General features: G+C 39.7%; 1 protein-coding gene across 1 annotated transcript in view; it reads right to left on the bottom strand.

The window, feature by feature from the left end:
• Nucleotides 1-670: 670 nt before the first annotated feature.
• LOC141054091 (cadherin-related family member 4-like) overlaps nt 671-25,767 on the bottom strand; it is a 188,692-nt gene continuing 163,595 nt past the window's right edge. The window contains 8 exon segments of the mRNA XM_073551252.1: nt 671-720; nt 929-965; nt 2,935-3,010; nt 3,939-4,031; nt 7,162-7,292; nt 14,600-14,853; nt 17,258-17,399; nt 24,438-24,583. Of these exon segments, the coding sequence (XP_073407353.1) occupies nt 671-720; nt 929-965; nt 2,935-3,010; nt 3,939-4,031; nt 7,162-7,292; nt 14,600-14,853; nt 17,258-17,399; nt 24,438-24,583 (929 nt within the window).

Below are 25,767 nucleotides of genomic sequence, written 5' to 3'. Positions count from 1 at the left end.
CATGCTTACCAGGATTGGGGGATGAGGAGTACCATGCATACCAGGATTGGGTGTGAGGGTACCATGCATACCAGGATGAAAAATGGGGTGCCATGCATACCAGGATAGGAGGATGGAAGCACATAGCAGGATAGGAGACCATATACCAATAAAAATGCTCACCACCCGGGCGTAGAACGGGTTCATAGCTAGTATATCCTATATTATTTTTTTGAATGCATCAAATACAAAGATGCAAAAGTGGCTCCAATTATTCTTAAAGGAAACCTGACAGGAGGATTAATCCTAAACCATCTATATTGACATGTAGGTCATTGGAAGCTGAATAAAATGATACAGTGATATCTGTGATACCTTGTCGCATTCCAGAGAAATCCATATTTTTCGTATATGGAAATGAGCTGCTATTGACTATGGATAGGACACTGATCTGAATGAGAATCTGCCTCCAGAGCTTACTTTAAATAAAAGGGGGAGTTAGCAGTGTGATCAATAATGGCCGCTTTCTGCTCTCATCATTTTATTTATTCGGCTTAGGCGGCTTCTTCCTTCTGACAGATACCCTTTAAATTTCAGTCATTATCGTTCAATCTGTCATTCTTTAGATGTAGCTGCAAAGGACTTGTGAGAGTCGCTGGCAGAGACACAGGTGTATCTAGCAAGAGTGATCTCATAGCGTCTCCGTGAAGCCCTTTGCAGCTACTTCTAAAGAGGGATGTTCTGAACCATAATTACTAAAATTTAAGCATATTTGATGTTGCTGTTGCATCATTATATTTAATGTATTTAAGAAATATCTGTCATTGAATTTTGAAGTACTGTCTCTGCATTTTTAAATTTCTAAATGCTGGTGGTTTAGCAGTCCTAAGCCTAATGAAAGATTGTCTTTCACTGAATGCAATAATTATTAATTATTTAGTATACTAACCTGGGTCAACAGCACGTCCATCAAAAATACCTGGAGCCTACACAAAGCAAGGAAAGAGTAATCAGAAATGACCATTTATAGATGTGTCCAGCTTTAACGATTTTTAAATTTGGTTCATGTTCTCAAGAAACAAATTCAATAGCAAAACACTTGACAGGTGAAAATTCACATCACATCACAACCACTGTGTGGCCACCTATAGACAGACAGCACAGACATGTGAATTGTGACAGAATTTTTGAAATCATATTTATTTTTAGGCTGCCTGGACAATTAGCATATTTGCTGGAGATTTTCTCCTTGGATTATGTCCTAAAAAGTATAGTATGGTACCAGTTTAGTAGATTACATTTTTAAATCTTATTTACATATTTGGGAAAATTTCCACACCAGAATAGACTTGTGGTGATGATTCTAAAGTAATATATTGAACTTTTTCCTGCAGTTCCAGAGAGAATCAGTGAAGCAGAGGTATACATGCTCATCGGCTTTATCAGGACCAGTAGAGCCTCAGCAGTTGTACCTTCAGTCATCATGAAGTTATATCCTTCTCCCATAGATAGAGCATAACTTCAAAACTTGGCACAAAAATTTTAAAGGGAGTCTGCCACCTGAAAAATGTATTTTGAATGAGATATAAAGTGTTATAGAAGACTTCGCCACTTTAGCAACCAGACTGTACTTGTTACTGGTACAGTGCCTGAGAAAATAACTTTTAAATCATATGCATATGCAAATGATTTCGGGGCACCTTTGATGTTGCCAGAAGTTTTGTGCACCTCTGTACCTTCTCAATTGCATATTGGGGCCCTTCCCCCCATTTATGATTGACACTGCTTGCTTCCAGGAGTGAGCACTGAATTCTGCAAGCGTGTGCGGCGTGCATGCACACAGTGTCCATACAATTTCTCTCTCACTGTCTCCTTTTTTCTCATGCTGCTCACTACACTTCTGGGTAAATTAAGACCATGGATGGATTTTCTTAAAGGGACCAATGTATTACCAAAAATATTTAATTAACTCCTTCACAAAAGTGCAAATCTTCATTTTTGTGTTTTCTTTTTTTCCTCCACTTATACCAAGAGGCATAGCTCTTTTACTTTTCTGTCCACATAGACATATGAGGGCTTGTTTTTTGTGGGTAAAGTTGTACTTTTGAATGAAGCAATTCATTTTACCACAGTGTATTGGAAACACTGTAGAAAGAGATTTAAAGGAGGTTTTCAAATTATTTTTAATGTGTCTGTTTAGAATTTTAAAGTTTGACAGTATCTCTGAGAAAAAGTGAACTTCAAGTTAACATATCCAATCAGATTACATGTTCTTGGCAGTAATAATCTTTATTTTTGGCAGTAATTAGTTACTATTAGAAACAGGACAACTTTTTCTCTAAGAAATTTTGATTTAAGACCTATTATCTTTTCACTTTTTTTTAAGAAATTCTGCTTGAGATAAATTACTATAAAGTGTTGCAGCCATCGGCATCCTCAAGTTAGTAAAAATATGATGTGGAATCTGTGGCAAAAATCTAAGGCAAAGTATTGAATGTCAATACTGTATGTTTAATTAAATTGATAGGACTTAATTTGTAAAGGCACACACTTGTCTATATGAGAATCATGAGATCAAAGGAACTGGCCAAGGAGCTCAGAGACAGAATTGTAGCAAGGTACAGATCTGGCTAAGGTTACAAAAGAATTTCTGCAGTACTCAAGGTTCCTAAGAGCACAGTGGCCTCCATAATCCTTAAATGGAAGACGTTTGGGACCACCAGAAGTCTTCCTAGACCTGGCCGTCCAGCCAAACTGAGAAATTGTTGGAGAAGATCCTGGGTGAGAGAGGTAAAGAAGAACCCCAAATCACTGTCGCTGATCTCCACAGATGCAGTAGGTAAATGGGAGAAAGTTCCACAAAGTCAACTATCACGGCAGCCCTCCACCAAGAGGTCTGAATACTTTCTGTGTGAATATATATTACATTTTACATAGAAATATTGCAACACTTACAGTGGGGTATTGTGGAAGAAAGTTTGGATTTTCATTTGACTGTGAATTGTTGATAGGCACATTTTGATTGTTTATGCTGTGGAGAGAAGAAATAGAAAAGGAAGGAAGTTAAGTGGCTCTGTTAATTTCAAATGAAAACTTTAATTTCCTTTAGGCCACATTCACACTTTCAGTATTTGGTCAGTATTTTACATCAGTATTTGTAAGCCAAAATCTGGAGTGGTTGAAAAATGTAGAAGTGATGACGTGTTTCTATTATACTTTTTCTCTGTTCCACTCCTGATTTTAGTTTACAAATACTGATGTAAAATACTGACCAAATACTGAACATGTGGACGTGGCCTTAAAGTGTGCCTCCACTTTGACCAAAAAAAAAAAAATATAGTGCAGGACTAATATGATCATTTTTCGAAATCACTCTATTAACGGTGTTTGCTGATAACAAGTAGCACAGACCAATCTGAAGTCTGTCCTTTAAGCTACACTAAAGTAGGTGGCGTCCATCTCCTGCTGCCAGGCAGTATGGGAGCGAGCATTGTAGGATCTTAAAGTGCTAGCTCCTATACTGAAGATGGGAGCGAACAGAGATAATCTAGACTCTGTATTGCTTAGTGTTGACCACAGCACAGAGCTCTATCTGTCTGTATTGTGGGTTTTCTGCAATAATTGCTAACAGAGGGATTTAGAAAACAGCTTATGCTTCAGAATCCTGCACTATAATCATTTTCTTGAGAAAGTGGAGGAACGCTTTAGTGCAAACTTTCATAGTTAGACTTGTATGTAATGGTAACTGGCTGATAAAGGTAACTGACTTAAGTAAGGCTGGAATCACAAATATAATTTTGGATACAAATGAGAGGCGGCATATTAATCTTATCTTTGTATCTGTCCATCCTTTTGCTTCCACTCCTGGCTTTAGCTAAAAAGACAGTATCATAAACTGCATGTGTGAATCCAGCCCAAGAAAGTTGGTCACATATGAACATGTATAAACATGTACTTACGTTGGGTTGGCTAGATTCTTGCTAGAAAAGTTGAGAGGTTTAGGTTGTTGATTTTTTTGACACGTTGGAAAGAATTTTGAGTATTTTGGAACACTGTAAAAAGAGATTTAAAGGAGGTTTTCAAATTATTTTTAATGTGTCTGTTTAGAATTTTAAGGTTTGACAGTTTCTCTGAGAAAAAGGGAACTTCAAGTCATCTTATCCAATCAGATTACATGTTCTTGGCAGTAATAATCTTTATTTTTGGCAGTAATTAGTTACTATTAGAAACAGGACAACTTTTTCTCTAAGAAATTTTGATTTAAGACCTATTGTCTTTTCACTTTTTTTAAAGAAATTCTGCTTGACATAAATTACTATAAAGTGTTGCAGCCATTGGCATCCTCAAGTTAGTAAAAATCTGATGTGGAATCTGTGGCAAAAATCTAAGGCAAAGTATTGAATGTCAATACTGTATTCCTATTGAAAATTGTTAACTGATCAAACAGCGATGTCTTCCCATCCGATCACAGTCAGTGTTTCATGGATGAAGAGATGGGTTAGGGATGGGATTAGTGTAGTGGTGACGTTGGCGAGGAGGTGGGATGGGATTGGGTCAAGTGCACTAGTGGTGAGGTGTGATTTGGAGAGAAGATGAGCAAGCTCTCCTTCAGTGATATTGGAGAGGGAAGTTACGGGGTTAGGGCATTGGTCTGGCATACAAAGGGGTTGTGGTGGTCAGACAACAAAGACTTGCCTTGTTTGGTCTATCTTATTTTTGAAGTGCATGGAAAAGTCCTCAGCAGAGATTAGGGATGATGGAGGGGGCAGTGGTGGGTGGAGTAGGGAGTTAAAAGTGTTGAACAACTTTTTGGAGTTGAGGGATAAGGAAGACACAAGGGATAAGAGCTGATTTGAATGCGAGTGCTGCTTGTTTGAGTGCAGTGAAATCATCTTGGGAATGCATTTTCTTCCAACATCTGTCATGATCCAGGATGAGGCTTGTCTTTGGCCCGTCCTGGTCAGACAGGGGTTAATTGTTTCTGCCTCTCTCTGGCAGAGGGCGGCTATTTAATGCTCACTTGACCTAGGTCTGGTGTCAGTTATACTCCTGCCCTCGGCTGAGTTAGTTGACCTCGTGCGTACGTGTGCCTTGTGCCTAATAACTTGTTGCTTGCTTGGTTTTGATCCGGTTCTGTTCCTGTTACGAGTTCTGCCTGTCCCTCTTGTACTGCGCTACCTCTCTGTGTATGACCCTCTTCCTGTGACTTGACTATTCTCTGCTCGTCCCTCTGGTACCCCACAGCCCTCTCTGTGTATGACCCTCACTTGTCTGACCTGCGTTTTCCTGTACTACAGTTTCCCTGCAGTAGGTACATTACATCATCTGCAGCTATAGGACGCTAAGCCCCGCCCCTGCAGTCACATGATCGTAGGTCCTGGGACTCCTTACTATTTTCAGTGCCGCAGGTCCTGTCTTCTTGAACCATCACTACAGTGTTGGACCCCGCGTTCTCCCATAGTGTGGGTAAGTCACCCTGCTCTGCGTGGCAGTTTGCCGACGCTGACAGGGTCCTGACATTCGAGTCCTGACAACATCGTTCTGCAATTCTGGAAACTCTCCAAAGCTTTTTAGTGGTGTTATTGTGCCAGGGTTGTCTATTGATTCGTTTCACTCTGCTATGCATGATAGGGGCAACCGAGTCGATGGCTGATGCAAGAGTGGCATTGTAGAAACTAGTGACAGTGTCTGTGTTATGGAGTGAGCATATGGATACCAGTGGAAGAATAGAGTCAGAGAGTGTGTGGGTGTCTAGGTGTGCGAAGTTTCTGCGGGGGTGCGCAAGTTGCTGGACATGGGTGACAGGTGTGGAGGACAGTGATGAGAATGTGAGTAGATGGTGGTCAGATAGAGGGAGAGAGGAGGTTGAGAAGTTAGATAGGGAGCAGAAACTGGTAAAGACCTGGTCTGATGTGTGACCGTCAGTGTGGGTGGCTAAGGAGGACCACATAGTAAGTCCAAAAGATAAAGTAAGGGACAGGAGTTTGGAGGCTGCTGACTGGTGAGTGTCAATGGGGATCTTGAAGTCACCCATGATGATGGTGGGAATGTCAGCAGAGAAAAAGTGAAGAAGCCAGGTGGAGAATTGGTCAATAAAGGCAGTGGTTGGGCCCGGAGGTCGGTATTTGATGGCAATTTGGAGGTTGGAGGGAGAGTAGATGCGGACAGAGTGGACTTCAAAAGAGGGGAGCATAAGGGAGGGAAGAGGTGCTCAAACCCTTAATTTTCAGAGATATTAAAGATCACTGGTATATTATCAGCCAACATAGCCACCACATACTTCATTTGAGTTAATAAGATAGATTTGAAGATCAGTGTAACCCATGTTTTGGTCTTTGAAGACAACTCTTAGTGTTCAAGGTTCCATAAAGCCTATTTTAATGCAAAATGTCCCTGTTCCTGTTTTAGTTTTTTCCTTCATTAACTACATAGCCTTTATAAAATTCTGCCAAAACATTAAACTGTATGTGAAGTGGCAATGTTCCCTAAGACCTAAATAATTGATTTAAAAAAATCTACTAAATCCCTCACAATAATCTGTAACTTATTATCCATAGAGTTTTCCCACTAAGCTACATTGTAATATGATCCTATGATCATGCTTAGTTTTAGTGAAGAATGAATATACAACTGTAAAAGAGAATATTCTTCAGATGAAGAGACGATTCTGGATTATGACACTAAGGCAACGGTCAAACGTTCAGTATTTAGTCAGTATTTTCCATCAGTATTTGTAATCCCAAACCAGAAGTGGGTCAAAAATACGGAAGTGGTGACATGTTTCTATTACACTTTTTCTCTGATTATTCCTCTTTTGGTTTTGGCTTACAAATACTGAGGTAAAATACTGACCATGTATTTTGACCCTAGCCTAAATATATGATACAGAATAAACTTAATATATCCTGGTAAGCGTATATGTCTGTCATTATCACCCATTGTATTAGTAATGTTACATATTTGACTCTAATTGTAACCAAATGGATAACATTTTGGTGATGAAAGATTTGGAAACTAAACATTATTATAGTGTTAGGTTTGGTATTTACTGTATTTCACTATTTTATGGTATAGTCAAGGTAATTCAGACTTGTATTTTTGGGTTATAGATGTGATATGTTTGATAAATGAAATCAATAAGGAAACAGTTATGGGAAAAAAACTTTTTAAGCTAGTTCTTACTCTTTTAGAATACCCCATGCCAATGCATACAGACACAAGAGAAAAAGTGCGGCAGTAATTGTAATAACAGCTGGAAACCAATTATCAGGATGCCAAAAATATGACGTTCGGACAAGCACAGCTGTTGTTACCTAGAAATAAATAAGGTACATATTAATTGGTAAGTTCCTTGTAGCAATACATATTTACAGGTATAGCATTTATATTTGTATCGTATCAGTGTTACTTGACCAATCAAAATGTCATATCACACACGGAAAACTAATTATATGGAGGAAATTCATATTAAGATGAAAGATTATTACATTTCTATAAATCTCTTTTGATTTATAGCTTTCCTGTAACTCAATAAGGTGAGAGTTTGTTTTTCAAAAAACAATTCCTACACATGTCTGCTTAATTTCATTCACTTCATTAGAGTTTTTTCTAGACGAAAGAAACCAGGTTTTTCTAATTCTTTACAGTATCCATTTTTATGCCATAATGTCATGGCTCAGGGCATTCAACCAGCTGACCTGTTGATCCGTGGACAATTCTTTTGTCTGCTGTGCTAATGCCTTCCTGGTCCAACTGCTGAAGGTTTCAATTGTCTTTGTTCCCTCTGCTTGCTTTGTTCCTCTCCATCTGTTTGCTTTTTTCCTATTTTGCTCTGCCCTATCACATTCTGGGTTCAGTTTTATATGCTTACATTCAAAAGGGTAGCAATGTTTTAACTTTTGACTTTCAGGCTCCATATCTCACCATCCACTAGCTACTGCTTCAAATGTGAGTCTATCAACATTTTATAGACAGTCATCTTGAATATCTTAATATTTTTACTAAACTTAGCATTTTGTAAATCCACTTTAGCTTTTAACACTGCATGAATCCTTCTGTGCAAGCTCTCTATCAGGTTCAAACATGTCTCCAGTGAAATCTGATCCCAAGTCTCTTCTACACGTTCCTAAAGTTTTTGCATTTTATTGCAAAGTTGTGGTGACCAAACAAATTGTAATTCTGACATTTTGAATTTTTCTCTTGTTACGCCATCTACCAATCTTGATTAATTATTTTTAAATTTTGATAGATCGAACGTTTCTGAACACGGCAATACCAAAAATGTGTATTTTTTATATTTTCAATTGTTTTATTTTCAATGTGGCTAAAGGGGGGTAATTGGAACTTTTTTTTTAAGCTTTTAAATATATTTTAAAAACCTTTTTATTCACTTTTTGCTTGCTTCAATAATCTCCACATGAGACTTGAAGCTGCGATCATTTGATCGCTTGCGCTACACAGAGCAGGATTCAGGGTAGCACTCATAGCAGATTGGCTATGAGAACCACAGAGGTCTCCTGTAGAGTCTGGGTTGTTATGCCAACCCATCGGCGACCCGCGGTCATGTGACACAAGCACTGTTGAGTGGTGTTTGTGACATGCTTCCAGAGGGTGCAACTTAAATGCCATTGTCAGAGATTGACAGCGGCATTTAACATGTTAAGTGCCATGGTTGGATCGCATTTTCACCTCCAGCTGTTAGGAGCACATCAGATGATCAAATCAGCTGACATAAGCTGGAAAAGATGCAGGCTCATTGCCAGAGCCCACATCAAAAGGGAAGGCACGGCATGCGCCATACATGTATGGCGCAGGTCATGAAGAGGTTAATTTTCTGACCCTGGGATTTTGTATATTCCTGCACATTTTCCTCTCCTCTTATTGGCAGTGCATTGCGACCTTCTCTCTGGTTCCTCAGGAGGTACGAGAAACCTCTTGATGGCTTTTTACGGAGCCAGATTCAAGGTGGTGTTTTTGAGTTGTGCGGTTAGGATCTTCTAGTCTGTTCAGGGACCATTTGGGTGTGCGTGGTGTCTCCCTGTAATAGGTCTTACCATTTTTGTTTCCTGTGATTCAGTGTGTGATATGTTCATAACATATATACAGTCAGTAAAAAAGCAGTATGCATAAATTTTACTACATGCTTTTCAATTTCGCTGGGTTTACAGGATTACTGCACACTGCACCATAGACAAACTGTTGCCAGAGAGCACATCATATACTGCATAACATTACTGGTAGACCGACAATTGATATGAACTTTACCAAAACAAAAAATCTTTTGCCAGTCCACTTCTTTCTGAACCCCATATATTTAATCTGGTATTGGCACTAGTGACATAGGTTTCCTGTATTGTGTTTATAATACTGCATCCTGCTATACAAAACCTCCTCCTGGACCCCATATCTTTAGCCGGCTTTTGGCATTGGTAGCATAGGTTTCCTGTATTGTGCGTACAATACTACATCCTGCTGTAGCCCACCTCCTCCTGGATCCCATATAATTAGCCTGGTGTTGACACTGGTAGCATAGGTTTCCTGTATTGGGTTTATTCTGCATCCTTCTCTAGCCTACTTTCTCCTGGACCCCATATCTTTAGCCTAGTACTGGCACTGGTAGCATAGGTTTCCTGTATTGTGCTTATAATACTGCATCCTGCTCTAGTGCATCTCATCCTACCAGCCAGTGCAGCCATGAGACACATTAAGGACCCTGGTTGGGATTACTGTAAAGGTGTCATATTTAAAACCGTAATCCTCTGACGTGCTAGTTATAAGGTTATGAGTGATACTAGTAACGCTCCCTTGTTAGCTATATTGCTGCAATGTGTTTTCAATCCTCATTGACTCTGCTTGTTTCACCCTGCTGTACTTCTTACTGAGGTTTGTTGCATCTATTACTGACCCTAAGCTATCAGCTAAGTACCCCAACCATAGGTATGGGAAATGCTCTCTTTACACTGGCATTAGAGCCCTTAAGTCTCATTTTTATAAGGCCGGGATCACACATGCAAGGAATACGGCCGAGTCTCACATGTTAATACCCGACACTGCCGCCTGCACTCGGATCGGAGCGCGCGGCCGTATAGCAATATATGGAGCTGCACGCTCCACTCCTGAGTGCCGGCGGCAGTGCTGGGTATTAACATGCGAGAATCGGCTGTATTCCTCGGATGTGATCCCGGCCTAGCTCTGATGCCCAGAGTAAGGGTACCGTTACACCTAGCGACTCACCAGCGATCCCAACTAGCGATATGACGCGGTCAGGATCGCTGGTGAATCGCTGGGTGGTCGCTCGTGAGCTGCCACAGGCTGGAGTCACACACAACGAATAAAAAATCGGTCCCATTTTAACGGTCCGAAATCGCACAAAAGTATCTTAACCAGTCATCCGTTTTTGATGCGATTTTTCTTCATTGATGCGATTTTAATCGCATGTAAGGATCCGTTTGACATCTGTCTGGCGAGATTTTCTCGCAGGGTAGCTAAATGGACATATAATGGAGCCCAATGACAGGTTTCCGCACACAAACGAATTAATAGATCTAGGCACACATATATATATATATATATATATATATATATTATACATGTCATAGAGACACATTTATATATATATTTCTAATTCATACAGTTCTTCATCGCAGAATAGCCGCTGAAACATTTGCCGGCTTTTGTATAATCATTCTTCTGCCCGACATGAAATGACACATGGTTTACATATAGTTAACCATTTCATTTCATGGTTTTTTTGTGTCTATCACTATTAATTATATGAGGGTTTGTGGGTAAACTTTTGGAGTTGTACGGGTTCATTTAAGGGGTTAATTCATTGTTTTAAATTGCTGGGACTTCCGCTGACGTCACTGAGGCTGCATTGAGTCCCAGCAATTTAATACAACGAATTAACCCCTTAAATGAACCCCTACAACTCCAAAATTTTACCCACAAACCCTCATATAATTAATAGTGCCCCCATAGACTTGCATTGTCGAATCCGATCCGAAAATCGGTGACAATCGCGGCATGCTGCGATTGTCTCGGTCCGAGGATTGGATCCGATAAAAAATCGCATGATGGGAGCAGCACCATAGAATAACATTGGGACGAATGCAATGTGATTTTTTATCGCATTGCATTCGTCCAATTTAATCGCTAGTGTGACCCCGGGCTAATGCTGTCTATTGCATGTCAATGCTATTGGCTAATCTAGTCATAAGTGTCAAAGAATATGTAAAATATATTATAGATGCCTTGCAGGGTCCAACAGTAGCCTTATCAACGGGAAACCAGTGTAGGATTTTATGTTACAGACATTCTTTACAGCACACCTTAGACTTTTTAAATCTGATTTTTATTTAAAAACGCTCTTTGGAGATAATGAAGCAGATGATGATAACAAGTTTCCAGATTATTTATTGTTAATTAAAACTTCACCTATGAACACTAGATGGTGCTATAGCATTATTTCAAGCCAGTCCTGTTTTTTTCTCTAATCTTTGCATCCCTTCACAGCTAAGTAAATTAAAGTACTAATGTCTAACCTGTAACCTAAATTAATGAAAATTTATACAAGCACCAACAGTATAAACAATAATGGTTTTACAATTAAGCGTTAAATAGACTTTTTCAATTATTAAAAAATGCTGCCGTTAACTTGGAGTTCACATGTTAGAGTTTTTATATTACAAAAGTGAACAGCTTTGAGCAAATTTCATTTGCTATTATCTTTTGATTTTAATACAACTGTTATTATTATTTATTATGCTGTGCTTATCAAGCGCTCTCATTCTGCAACACTTTTTTTTTTTTTTTTTTTACAGACATTAGGCTGGTTTCACATTTGCGTTTTTTTGCGCTGGAAAAAAACGCATACCTGCGCATGCGTTTTTTCCCCTATATTTAACATGGGTGCGCATACCTGCGCGCTGGTAAGCGCACGTATGCGATTTTCATGCGCTGCGTTTTTTTGGGGTGTGCGTTTGTATTTTCCAGACGCAGCATGTTGCATTTTTTGGCCCTGCAAAAAAGCGCATGCGCACGTATGCGCACGTTTTGCGCTAAAAATGGCCATTATAGCCTATGGATGCGCATACGTGCGCACTGGCATGCTCATGTATGCGTTTTTTTGCACATGCGTTTTTTTTTGTTAACCATGGAATTTAGGGGTTTGGGTTAGAGTTAGGGTTAGTTAAGGGGGTTTAGGGTTAGGGTTAGGGTCAGGGTTAGGGTTAGGGTTAAGTATGGTTTGGTTAAGGGTTAGGGTCAGGGTTAGGGTTAAGTATGGTTTGGTTAAGGGTTAGGGTCAGGGTTAGGGTTAGGGTCAGGGTTAGGGTTAGGGTTAGGGTCAGGGTTAGGGTTAGGGTTAGGGTTAAGGTCAGGGTTAGGGTTAGTTAGGGTTTGGGTTAGGGTTAAGTATGGTTTAGTTAAGGGTTAGGGTCAGGGTTAGGGTTAAGTATGGTTTGGTCAAGGGTTAGGGTCAGGGTTAGGGTTAGGGTTAGGGTCAGGGTTAGGGTTAGGGTTAGTTAGGGTTTAGGGTTTGGGTTAGGGTTAAGTATGGTTTGGTTAAGGGTTAGGGTCAGGGTCAGGGTTAGGGTTAGGGTTAGGGTTAGGGTCAGGGTTAGGGTTAGGGTTAGGGTTAGTTAGAGTTTAGGGTTTGGGTTAGGGTTAAGTATGGTTTGGTTAAGGGTTAGGGTCAGGGTTAGGGTTAGGGTCAGGGTTAGGGTTAGGGTTAGGGTCAGGGTTAGGGTTAGGGTTAGGGTTAGTTAGGGTTTAGGGTTTGGGTTAGGGTTAAGTATGGTTTGGTTAAGGTTTAGGGTCAGGGTTAGGGTTAGGGTTAGGGTCAGGGTTAGGGTTAAGGGTTAGGGTCAGGGTTAGGGTTAGTAAAGTCATGGTTTGGGTTAGTGTGAGGGGCCACCTAATGTTGGAAAAAAACACAAACGCGGTAAAAACGCACTAAAAACGCATACAAACGCATAAAAACGCTGCGTTTTTTTCATGCATGCTCATAAAAATGCTTGAAAAAAACGCAGCAGTTGTATGCTTTTGTATGCGTTTTTTCAATGCGTTTTTTTGCGGGAAAAACGCGCTGCAAAAAAAAGCAAGTGTGAAACTAGCCTTAGCATTGTTGTCCCCAATGGGGCTCACAATCTAAATTCCCTATTAGTATGAGTTTTGGAGTGGGGGAGGAAACCCATCCAAACACGAGGAGAACATGCAAACTCCTTGCAGATGTTGTCCTTGGTGGGATTTGAATTCAGGACCCCAGCACTGCAAACTACAGTGCTAACCACTGAGCCACAATGCTGCCCAACTTTTACTCCCTATGCATTCCATTGCATAGATAAATTGCACTTCGTCTCTCCAAACTGGGCTGGGTGAAGCAATACAGAAAAAAACTGCCAAAATGTACCACCTGCTAAGAAGCTTACTACCTGAGAAGTTCTTACTTTTCTTCATTAGTAAAGTGCAATAGACAAACTTCTAAGGCTTACTGGTCCCTCTGTTACTAGGTTTTTATGATTCATTTTTGTGTTACAGATAAAAAGCAGAGTATTAGCATAAAATTGCAGACTTTATTATGTATCCAAAATGGTAAAGCACACAAGGCATAGAGCTGATGCATTTCAGTCCCATGCGGCACTTTGTCATAGGGAAGAACATACAAGACAGAGTTTTTGTGCTTCATTCCCAGTAGCCCTTAGTCACAGGGTAAAACTATCACATGGCACAGAACATATGGTTTTCAGGCTTTGCAGCACTTAGTTATAGTAAAGGTAACCCATGATTTACATCATTGTTATGGCAAGAATTGCATGTTCTGCTTTTCTTGCTGTCTAATCTGATGCAACCGCCAGCTGCAGTGATGTATAATGCTAGCTAAGTATATTTCTTTGAAAATTAAGCGATTACAGCCATTAGAACCAAACAAAGCAAGGGACAGGGTTTCAAACAGTCCAAGGTATAAGCTAAAAGTATATATCCCACGGATATCATGAAAGTTTAGAAAGTTGCTGAAAGTAAAAATACAGAAAAACAGTAACAGCAAGCAAATACAACACACTTGAAGATGGGAGAAACCAGTTTGCATAAGTGCAAAGCAGCACTAATTCAGATCAGAGGTATAAGATATAGGTGGTAGTGAGTAGGGTGAGCCTAGTGCTATGTAAGAAGAAGATTGCATCTAGAGAAAGTGGAGTGAGTATAGCAGTATGTAGAAAAAAGATTGCTGTCCCATATTGGTGTTATTTAGCAAGAAACACATTTTGTATGCCAGAATTGATCTAGAGTCTGCTGGTGTAAGTTTTACCAAATAATTAAAAGGCAGATTTGGCTACTTCAGAGGCTGTCAAAAAATATACTTCATTAGTTGACTGGAATATATTTTTGCTAAAATGTATGCTGTGCTTTTGGCATAAATAATAGTAAATCTGTCAATCCACACTAGGATGCGCCCTTCCCCTTAAACTCAAACCATTTTTAAAAAAGTTGCTGGGGTTGAGGGAAAAACTCTGAAAGTACAGCATGTTTTGCACAACTGCTCATTGCATAAAAAATTGAGACCTTTCAACTTCAATTTTCTCTCAAAAACTGTCTGTGGAAATCCCCCCCAATGTCTTACTTGTATCGATGTTGGTTCTAGAGTTTCAGCTTGGACAGTAGTAGTCCAGGGTACCACATGTATTATTACAGTAGCTGTTGTAGACAGCTGGAGAGCTCTGTTTCCTCCACGTTCATCAGTAACTTCAATCAGCAGCTGGAAAATAGTTGGATCCTGAATTCCCTCAAAAACATTATATTGGAAGTTTTGAGTTGATATTATAGTAGGGAAACCCTCATCATCCATCTCAAGAGTAAAACGATTAGCTTTATTTGCTGGAGAGATAAAAATGTATATATATTTATAGAAGAATATTTAGAATTGAGAGTCTTCAGTGGTTGATACCTTTTAATGGTTAACTGAAAAGATGGTAACAAATTGCAAGCTTTCGAGACTACGCAGGTCTCTTCATCAAGCTAGACTAATACAAAATCTGAAGAATCACATATTTATACACAAGTCATTACCTATGTTATGCAGATGGACCATGAACAGAAATTCAGTAACTGCATTGATAAATTTAATTGAAATTCAATGTCAGTAAAAAACCCTTCTTTCTATTGGCTTCTTTGTCAGCTGTGAAAATAGAACATCACTGAGTGGGTGGGGAAAAATACAATAGACTGGTGCCTTCATTTCCTCACCCCTGAAACTGGACATGCTCTCTTTTGCTGGGCGTAAATTTCTCAGATACACATGTGCTGGCTCTCTCTTCCTCCATTGACAGCATTACGAAAACATTGGTTTAAGAATCCACCCCTGGATCCCATTACTTACCGGGCCCTGAATACCCTTGCATTACATAGTGACAGTTAGATAGCAATGTTAGGTGGAAGGCTGCTTATTGGATGTAACGTGGGTAGAAAATATATTATTAGCTAATTGTGGGTTTGAATGTGTGATATAATTTTACTATTACTGTATTAGCTTTGTAGTATCAATATATGTGTGTAAGAGGGTCAGGGCCTAGCCCTTTAAATGTTGATGCTACTGTTTACATGTACACAATTGCCATATTTGCATGTGTCATATTTACGTATCTTTGTATTATGTGTAAGTTGTATATATATATATATATATATATATATATATATATATGTTTATTACTACATGTAAACTAGGGACAGTGCAGTTTAGGAAAAGGGCCACTAGATGGGGGCACATAGTACACTGCATAGGAAAGCATAGTTGTAGGACACGTTAGAGATTAATTGTAGGAGTGGTAGCTGGGGAATAAGCTAGACAGATTTCCTGGTTAAAGGCAGTCGGGAGTAGACCCCCTGGTGCGCTCAGGTGGCCTTGTGGCCTGAGCTTCTTAGCTATCGCACAACGTTCCCAAGCAGAGAAGCCGAGCCATCCATAGAAAGGAGTGGAAGTAATAGGGAAGAAGAGAAGAGTGCAATACATGGTATCCGCAGCAACGTAGTGAAGAAGCTACAGAAGACGTGTGAAGAAGTAGTAGTAGTAGAGTGGGCCACCAGCGAGTGCCCGGGCAGGATAAACAAAAGGGGGTGGACAACCTAGTAGATGAATATTTTCATATCTGGGCTGAAGTTGGTTCCAGGGAGATAGGTTGAAGTGTTATTTTCACCGGGCTGCTTGTCTCATTATAACTTTGTGGCCTATTCCAGTGAAGTAGAAGAAGTTAGGGAAAGACAAAGACTAATGCATTGCTGGCACTGTGACAAGTGTGCTGGAAGTGTTATGGATGTGCTGTGTCCTGAAGAGAATAAATCTGTTATGTTTAAAGTTGCTTTGGACTCTGCCTCCTGTCCTTTAAGTGAACAGAAGAACGGGGAACACAGCAGGGAAGGAGCAGCTGACAGCACAGTGAGTATGGATTGTGCTGACCTGATTGCACCCTGGCCTTATTCTTACATGTGTTTATATATATTTATATTGTGTATAATATAGCGTGGCACTACTGCAGGGTGCGCAAGTAGGTTACCCAAACCAAAACTCAATAGTGAAAAGTAACTCGGCACTCAACTTAAGGGTCCATAGAAGAAAATTTTATTATGCATCTGCAAAACGTTTCAGCCTACATGGCCTTCATCAGTCTGTAATGGAAGACTTGTAGGTGAGTTATCCGGCTCCCTAGTATCATACATTAATTCAGAATAGTTGTAGAAAGAACCTGTTACGTTGAAAAGGATGCTTGTTACCAGTTTCTCTGTAGTTATATTAGTTGCCGTGTGACAGTATAGCAGGTCCTTATGAGGCATGGGAGGTCAGTGGTGATGGGTGTCAGGCTGGACGCGGTTTCCGCCGCTTGTCTCATCACGGTGATATTTTTCTTGTCACATTTGTACAGAATCCAGCAAAAGAACCTTTTCATGCTCCCATATCATATTGGATCATACCAGGGCCAGACATACTATTGGTGCAACCTGGGAAGCCCTATAGGGACCCAACAGGTAGGAAGATTCATTTCCACCTCCAGATTAGGTATAATTGTGCATTATGATGTCTTATTGGGCTACACAGGGTCCATATATTATTGTTGCAAAGAGACCCTCTATGTCTGTGTCTGCTACTGGGTCATACAGAGGTATAGTTTACGCAGCATGTACCTTCATCACTGTCCTATTGCGACCATACTTTAGATACAGCCAAAGTTTTGAGTCCTGTTCAGTTTGAATATAAAATGTTAATATAATATAATAATCTTTATCATACCTGATATTATAGTATAGCTTAGCTGATTGTCAGGTGAGTCCTTATCTGAACACTGTAGGTTTAGTACAGGTGTCTTCCGTGTAGAGTAAATAATTTTCTCATAATAGGCAGGAGAGCAAACAGGAGCCTCATCATTCACATTCTGCAGAACAATTACCAAGATCATTTTTCTGAGTAAACAGTGCATAAAAACCATATTATTTTGCCTGGCACTGTACGTGAAAATCCTCATGTAAACACAAACCACTTTACTGGAGTTTACACTGATACCCGATACAAGATGAATAATGTATCATATGTTGTGTTCAATGATGTGATTTGAAAAGAATACTAAGGATGGGCACACTTACATTGTGGCACAGATTAATCATTATTTGATGTTGTCATGTCGATTGCCACCCTCGAACTACATCTTTAACGTATGACAAACACACCAACCCTAGCCCGGTTTGGAAAATGAATGCAAGCCATTTTATTTGCATTTAAATGTTCTAAATATGTCAAATCCAGAGTCCATGAATATTTGTACATCTTAATTTAAGCAAGTTTAGCATTGCCATGGGGCATGTGAAGAACAATTTACCCATTCAGTACAACATAAGATCATTTATTGAAGGTCATTAAGATTGCAGAAATTTGTAGGAGTTATTTACAGGTAATCACCTATACAATGGAGCAACCATAATTTTTTACAAACCTACTAATAAAATAAAAAGAATACTGGTAATACAAAGGCAAAGAAACAGAAGTGTCTACAACTTAACAGGTAGTATATAGAAACTTAATACTCAACTTAAGTATAATCAAGGAAGATTCTTCAGTTACGTGTATGTGCTAGATTTCTTGCAATAGGATATGCACCTATTGAATAGCTTGGTGTGCTCAGGCTTGGCTGGTAAGCTTAATTAGAAGTGGAACAGGGGCATACGTTCCTCCAGTCGCGGGATCCGCCGCAAGTCTAAGATTTGCGGCGGATCCCGCGTCTGGAGGCACGTATGCCCCTGTTCCACTTCTAATTAAGCTTACCAGCCAAGCCTGAGGACAGCATGTCCTAAGACTGAGCACACCAAGCTATTCAATAGGTGCATATCATATTGCAAGAAATCTAGCACATACACGTAACTGAAGAAGGTCATTTGTTGACTGAAACGTTTTCCTTCCTACTACAATAAATCTTCCTTGATTATACTTAAGTTGAGTGCTAAGTTTCTATATACTATCTATATAGTTTGGGAACCTAACTTTAGCACCAACCTCTAGTTGTGCTCACGTTGTTTCGTTTGACATACAACTTAACAGCAACCTGTCATTTGATTCATGCTGCCCAAAGTATGGGAAATAGGAATCAGGGCCTGATTGTATGATTGCAGCCAGGAAGGTTCTACTATGAAATGCTGCAGCATTTAAGAGAAAACACAGTTTGAAAAGTCAGCCAGTGACTATAGGCAGGGACTTGACTAGTCCAGCACTGCTCCTGGTCGATATTTCCACACATGCTCTAGTTAATTGACAGTTCTCTCACTCGCGAGAAGTGGAGAGAACTGGTATGGAGCAGGATAGGGGCCAGGCTGCAGCCATCCGATCTCTCCCTATAGCCAGCTTTTCAAATTTTTCTTTATCTGAAATGTTGCAGCATTTTATAGTAAACATACCTGATGCAACAAGACTTTTATGCTTTCTTTGGTTCAGACTTGAATTTAGTGTCAGTTTCATGTGAGACAGGAAAGCTGATAACTGACTTTTAGGTCGGGGTCTGACAGAGTTTGAGCCGAGTGTCATCTCAGTGTGATCCCATTTTCTCGCATGAAAGAATTGCACCACAGGTGTGGAGAAGATGGAGAACTTAATTTTGCCATCTTCTTCAATGTCTCTGTGAGTGTACATCAGACTGCCTTGGGATGACATCCGAGTTTGACTTGTATGGGTACGTATGGTCCGATTATCGGAAACACTGATTTTTTTCTCATGGCTAATTAGCATGAGAAAAAAAAGCGCTAGCCAGCACTGCCCCACAAAAAAACATTGGATCGAGTGCTACACTATAAAACCTCACAAAGCACTCAGCCAAGTTATACGCTCACGCGAACGAGCCCATAGCATATAAAATATTAATACACAGTAAAAGTACATATGGGAAAACATTCATGTACAGTATATACCTGTATGACTATCCACTTGGTCGCTGTGGGGCTGCACAGCACAGAGTGTTCCCAAACTTTGGTATGTTAAAATTTATATAGGTTATATGATTGGCAAGTAAAGAAAAGAAACAGCAGCAACGAATAATTTACTGATATTACTTCTGCCAAATACCATCATGCAAAATACACATCTTTACTCAAGCTTTTTTTTCATGTCACCTTACATATCTAAAACTTGTTAGTTACTGTTAAATATCAAGACAACTATATGAATATATATTAATATAGTTTCAGTAAGGCAATCCATGAAGCCGCTACTTGTTCAGCTATTAAATAGATTGATAAATAATGATAGTGTATTAATAGCCCCATAAAATACTGTATTGAGTTCACTTACAAAAAATATTCTGATATCTGATGTGTAGATAACATTAGGCACACTCCTAGTCATGTCTATAGGTAGTTGTGCATGAACCTTGTAGACATATACTCATAAGGATCCGTTTACACAGCTTGGCCGGTGGCACGTTATGACTCCTGATTGTTAAACTTATACCAATCCGTAGATATTTGACTGCCTGTTTACACAGGCATATCAAAGCAACCGATGCCCATTGATAGAGCTATATTAGATTGCTCAGTGTGCATAGGCTGCCATTGTTTTCAGCAGTGTGATTCTTGATCAAGTGATTCCAAGTTAACTTCATTTCATACATTTCTACTGACTTTCAGCCAATAACTGACTGCAAAAAAATCTCACACAAAATGCAACATTTTGAAGAAAATTACTTGAAGTGACCCATAATACACTCCTGAACATTGACATTGTAATACTAAGAAGGAACAGTAGTGGAAGTATGGAGAGGACAGAAACAATAGATAAGTTAATGATATGCAAATAATGAAAAAATGAAAAACAAATGTTCAAAACATCTCAATTTATCCAGTATCAAGAATCAGCGCTACAAGCAGAAATACACAAAAGCACAAGCTTTGGAGACCACTCGGGTAATTCCAGAGAGAACTTAACAGTGTACCCATAGCCAATTTCCAACACACACACATGTTGCTCATACCAGAGCCTGCTTGGTAAAAACAGTCTCCGGACTTGTCTCCCATCACAAACATCTGGGACGTCATTGTTCAGCAATTTCAAATGGAGCTACCAGCAATGGATTTGATGATTTGTGTGCTCAAATGCATTCAGTGTGACAGAACATTCCTCAGACAACAATTTATAACCTCATTGATAACATATCAAAGTGTGTAAGTGCCCATTCTCAATGCTGAATAAATTGAGATGCTTTGAAAATGTTGTTTCCATTTTTTCAGCTGTTGCACATCATTAATATGTCTATCAATCCTGTGCTTTTCATGATTCTACAACTTTTCTGACTAGGCATTGCATTTTCAATATTGAACAATGTAAGTATATATGCAATAATTTTCAGGGAGAAATACTTCATTTTCAGCAGCAATTTCAAAGGTGCTAATGCTTTTGGCCATTACTGTATACCTATAATATATATATATATATATAATTTATTGCATACATATAATATACATACATGTACATATATACAGTATATTAGTGATGAATGAAAGCAGTAAAATACAATTTTACAGCACAGAAACACAGACAAGTGAGAGCTGTTAAGGTTTTGGTTACTAAAGCTACAAAACATAATCCTCCCAGCCTGGCTCCAATTTAAAAGAAAGCAGTCATGTAAGTGGCCAACTTGTCTCTTCTCAATATTACATGTGTACAATGGCGAAGAGCACTACTTAGTCTTGTTATATGACATTTATATGGTTGCTGGGGAATATATGCATACATTGCATTGCGGGGATCAAGCAATCTGCTGCAACCAGATGACTAATAGGACTGATTGTTAGCTAACAAAATCAGGATACATGTTGGCAGTAAATGTACTTGCTCAGCATCGGTTAAACAGGAATTTATAGATTGTCTTGACTTTTGCTAATTCTATAAATGTCTAATTTGATATGCTATCATTTGTTCAGCATTTCAGTGTGGTGCAATGAAAAATGTTAATATTAATTGATTAATAAAGTACAGAAAGCTTACTAATATATATTATTCTCTATTAAAATATTTAGCTGGCAAAAGACCATAAGTTCACCCAGAAAGAGATTGTATGTGATGTGCATGTTTGGCCACCGATCCTTTTTGGCAGCAGTGGCTGACCTCTTGCAATAAGCAGTAAACAATAAAAAAAGTAACGACAAGAGGGGAACAGAGGTAAAGTTGAATAAAAGTAGTTTGCAAAGTTGCTTATCTTTTACAAATATATTACAAACTTATCCATCTTAGAAGCTTGGAATAATTGTGATGCTACAATTAATATGTTGTGCCACCCTATTTGTAAAAACAATTGGACACTGTATAAAATGTATAGAAAACTAGAATGCAAAGGTTTGGAAATCTCGTATAGCCATATTTTATCCACAACAGAACATAGAACACAGATCAGAAGTTGAAATACAATTTTCCATTTCAGTTGTAAAAGAAAACTTAAATTACAACTTTATGGCAGCAACAAATTTAAAAAAAAAGTTGGTACAGGGTTATTGAGAGGCTGGAAAAGAAAGTGGTACTAATAAAAAAACAGCTGGAGGGTCAATTTTCAACTAAAGGGGCCTTTACACATAGCGATATCGCTAGCGCGTCACCGATTTTGTGACGCAGCAGCGATATCGCTAGCGATATCGCTATGTGTGATACTTACCTCTGACCGGCTCCCCCACTGTCTGTCGCTGATCGCGCGAGATCGTGCAGCTTCATTTTTCATCGGGCGCTTCGTGCTGGGCTTCCTGCTGGTGCCGATGAGCGACGCGTGAACGCGGGCAGGAGGATGTCAGGATCGCCGGGTCTGAAAGGTAAGTAGCGACCGCCGAGCATCGCTACATCGCTGTGAGATCTGCCTGTTTGGCAGCTCACTAGCAACCATTTAGTGATGCACCAGCGATCCTGACCGGGTCATATCATTGTCTGGATCGCTAAATGTAAAGGGGCCTTAACTCACATGACTGCGTATAAAAAATTCACATGTTAGAGAGGCAGAATCTCTCAGACGCTAAGTTGGTTCACTAATCTGTAAGCTACTGCATCTAAAAATTGTGGAAAAATTTCAGTAAAATGTTCTTCGACATAAAATTGTAAGCACTTTGAATATCCCACCATCTATAGTAAATATACCAAGAGCAAAAAAAAAATTCCTAGTAGTATTTACAAGTTTTAGAAACACCAGTCTTGATATTCTGGAGTGCTCTTCCGAGACTGCTGACCAAACAGGAATGTCCATTAGTGATAAAAAAGTGGATAAGCATATCCAAAGATAAAAAAATCTTCAAGCTTTATTATAAATCCATACCTTTAAAAGTCCTTATGTGAATAGTGCCACAGAAACTGTTCTGATACTCTATGGCTAAGGGCTTAATTAGCACCAGAAACACATCAGAGCGGTTTGTGTATCAATATTTACATATGGACTTATAACAAAGCTTGAAGATTTTTTTTGTCTTTGGATGTTCTTATCCACTTTTTTCTTACTCTATAGTACATAGTATAGAGATTCTGATGAAATCTGTGTGCACATGGGTCAAAGCCGAAATTAGTATTGGATGCTCATGATTTAAAGCAGTGTGTCGAGTTCCTGCCACTGCACAGGGCGATCTCAAGCCACGTCCTCTGCAGGCTCCCATTCTTCTTCAGCCGCAGAGGTTCCTGCTCAGCAGAGATGGCCGTCCCAGCATCTTGCTCAGGCTAATGCTATGCGTTTGGTTGCTGCTGCCACCCCAGGTTCAGCTATAGCATGCAGCATTAGTCAGCGGCGAGCAGACGCTCCTGGGACTAAGTCCTGCTTTTTTCCATCTGAACATGCCCATGAGACAACTGCTCATTGGTGGTCAGAGGTCACATTCTCAGGTCCTCAAGAAACTCGGATTGAGCCATCAGGAAGGTCCTGGAAGGCTGCGGTTATAAAAGGATCACATGGCCGCACAGCCGTGCACTAGTATAGACCATGTGGAGTGAGTGTTGTATGCACGTATGAATGTCTCTGGTGAATGACTCATTATGAAACCCCTACTCTTGGTGCGCATGTGTTGTCCAGCCTTGCAAGTCAGGCAGAGTCAGGGCCTAGCATCAGCGCCAAGTAGTGGCTTTGCCTGTACGCCATTGTGCACTTTGTCTGCATTCCACAGTAGTCAGCGTCTATTAGTGGCATTCGCAGGTGCAACGCCATGCACTTAGTGGGTCTAGAGGGACTCTAACCCTGTGTCTTTAGGGCAGAGTTCTGTGAATGTACACTAGCGCTCACTTTGCCGAGCTCTGTGAGCTTTAACAGGCTACGGCATTTATATTCTGTGTTAGTGTGGTTCTGTGAAGCAACAGAGTCCGCCTCTGTACACACCGGGTGACGTTAACCTATTCATCTATTATACCGCCATATAGCGTCCGCCATTACCGGTCAGCAGGTAACATCTCTGCACGGTGGAGCCCGGGCTGCGAACGTACCTTATTACTACCTTTTTATTATTTGGTGCATTCCACGAGCCCTAACACAGTGTTCCTCAACTCCAGTCCTCAAGAGCCACCAACAAGTCATGTTTTCAGGATTTCCTTAGTATAACCCAGGTGATAATTGCAGTAACTGCACAAGCAATATTTCCATCACCTGGGCAATACTGAGGAAAATCTGAAAACATGACCCGTTGATGGCTCTTGAGGACTGGAGTTGGGGAACACTGACCTAAAAGCTCTCAGTCAACACTGTATGAAAAATAAATGTAGGTATTATTCAGTCATTGAAATCACTGCTTGGCTCAGAAATACTTCCAGAATTTATTGTCTATGAGCATATTTTGCTATCTACTCCACAAATGCAAGTCTAGCTCTATTGTGCAAAGAAGAAGCCAAATATGTACACAATTCAGAAATGCTGCAGTCTTCTCTGGGACAAAGCTCATTTAAACAGAGGGGAAATAAAGGCAGATACTTTCTATAGTATACTTACGATTATGTTAATCGTGACAAGTTCTGAACTCTTTTTCTGTTTCAGGGGATCCGCTTCTACATCATTGTTGAGGTCAATTGCCTGCACTGTTATTGAATATTTATTTTTCTTTTCAAAATCCAATGTATCTCTGACTTTGATAATGCCTGGTAGATTATATTTCACTTATTATTCTTCTTTTACATTAAATTGACAACCATTAATTTATACATATTGCTTTATATATCAACAGTGATACCACTTATACTTGTAAGAAGAAATAGTTTGCCTGTCTCTTTGTCTAGAAATCTATAATTTCCTGGGAGTAGCTAGTTTCTTGGAAATTACTAATTTAGTGCTTTGTCCCCATCACTGTTTTACCCTTGTGCAACGGCCACCTGTCTGAGCAGGAACTTGTGAACTTGCCCAATAAAATGAATGGGCCAGCAGCAGTGCGCTGCACAGGTAGATAGCCATAAACCCTGCTGTGGAGCAAAAAAATCTAAGGATGATGCAGCACTGAGCCAGCACTGTATGCCTTTCAGTCTCAAGATCTTTTCTTACCCCACGAGTCAAACCTAACTGATTAGAAAGTGATGGCCTATTTGAACCATTTTTCATGATGTCTAGATAGGAAAACCCCTTCAGGTAGGTTATTGAGGACTGAAAAACTTGTGGCCTAAAACAGACTATTAATAACAGATTACTGGGGGCTACCTATCCCTTCCACTGATCAATTGACTGAAGGGCTGCGGCTAAGTACACTAAATTTTTTTGTTCCAAGGAACAGAACAATTCAGTACTTTGAGTTGTGGCTGGGCCACACATCACATCTTCATTCCATTCAAGGAAATAGTGCTGAACTGCAGTGCCAGCCATGACGACTATGGAATATTTAGCTGTACCTGGTAAACATTGAAAATAAAATATACCAAGAACCTACTGAGAATGATTGCCGTGGATTTGAGTGTGAAATGCCCACTGACCTGATTTCATTTTGCAGTTCCCAAAAATCCAAATAAAGCTAAATAAGGATTAAGAGATAGGCTAAATTCAGATGTCTGTGGATCACGGTCTGAGTATGGACTGCAGTGAACGAAGTAGCTGTGGGTCTCCTGACCTGAACTCATTAGCCCCATTGACATATATGAGGCTGTCAAGTTCAGATTAGGAAACCTATGGCACAGGAATATAAAACAAAAAAAACCAACGGAACAGCGTCCAAGCCAGGTGAAAAAAAGATAAAATTGCTTTCCTTCTCCATGATACAATGTTTCGACCAAAGGTCTTCATCAAGTATGCACAGGAGTCTGAATTTTGCCTTTATTCCACACAAAATCAAAATGTTTTA

Source organism: Dendrobates tinctorius, unplaced genomic scaffold, assembly GCF_039654945.1.
Source record: "Dendrobates tinctorius isolate UK_male_01 unplaced genomic scaffold, ASM3965494v1 ptg000174l, whole genome shotgun sequence".
NCBI lineage: Eukaryota > Metazoa > Chordata > Amphibia > Anura > Dendrobatidae > Dendrobates > Dendrobates tinctorius.
This window is presented reverse-complemented; position numbering and strand designations above follow the sequence as displayed.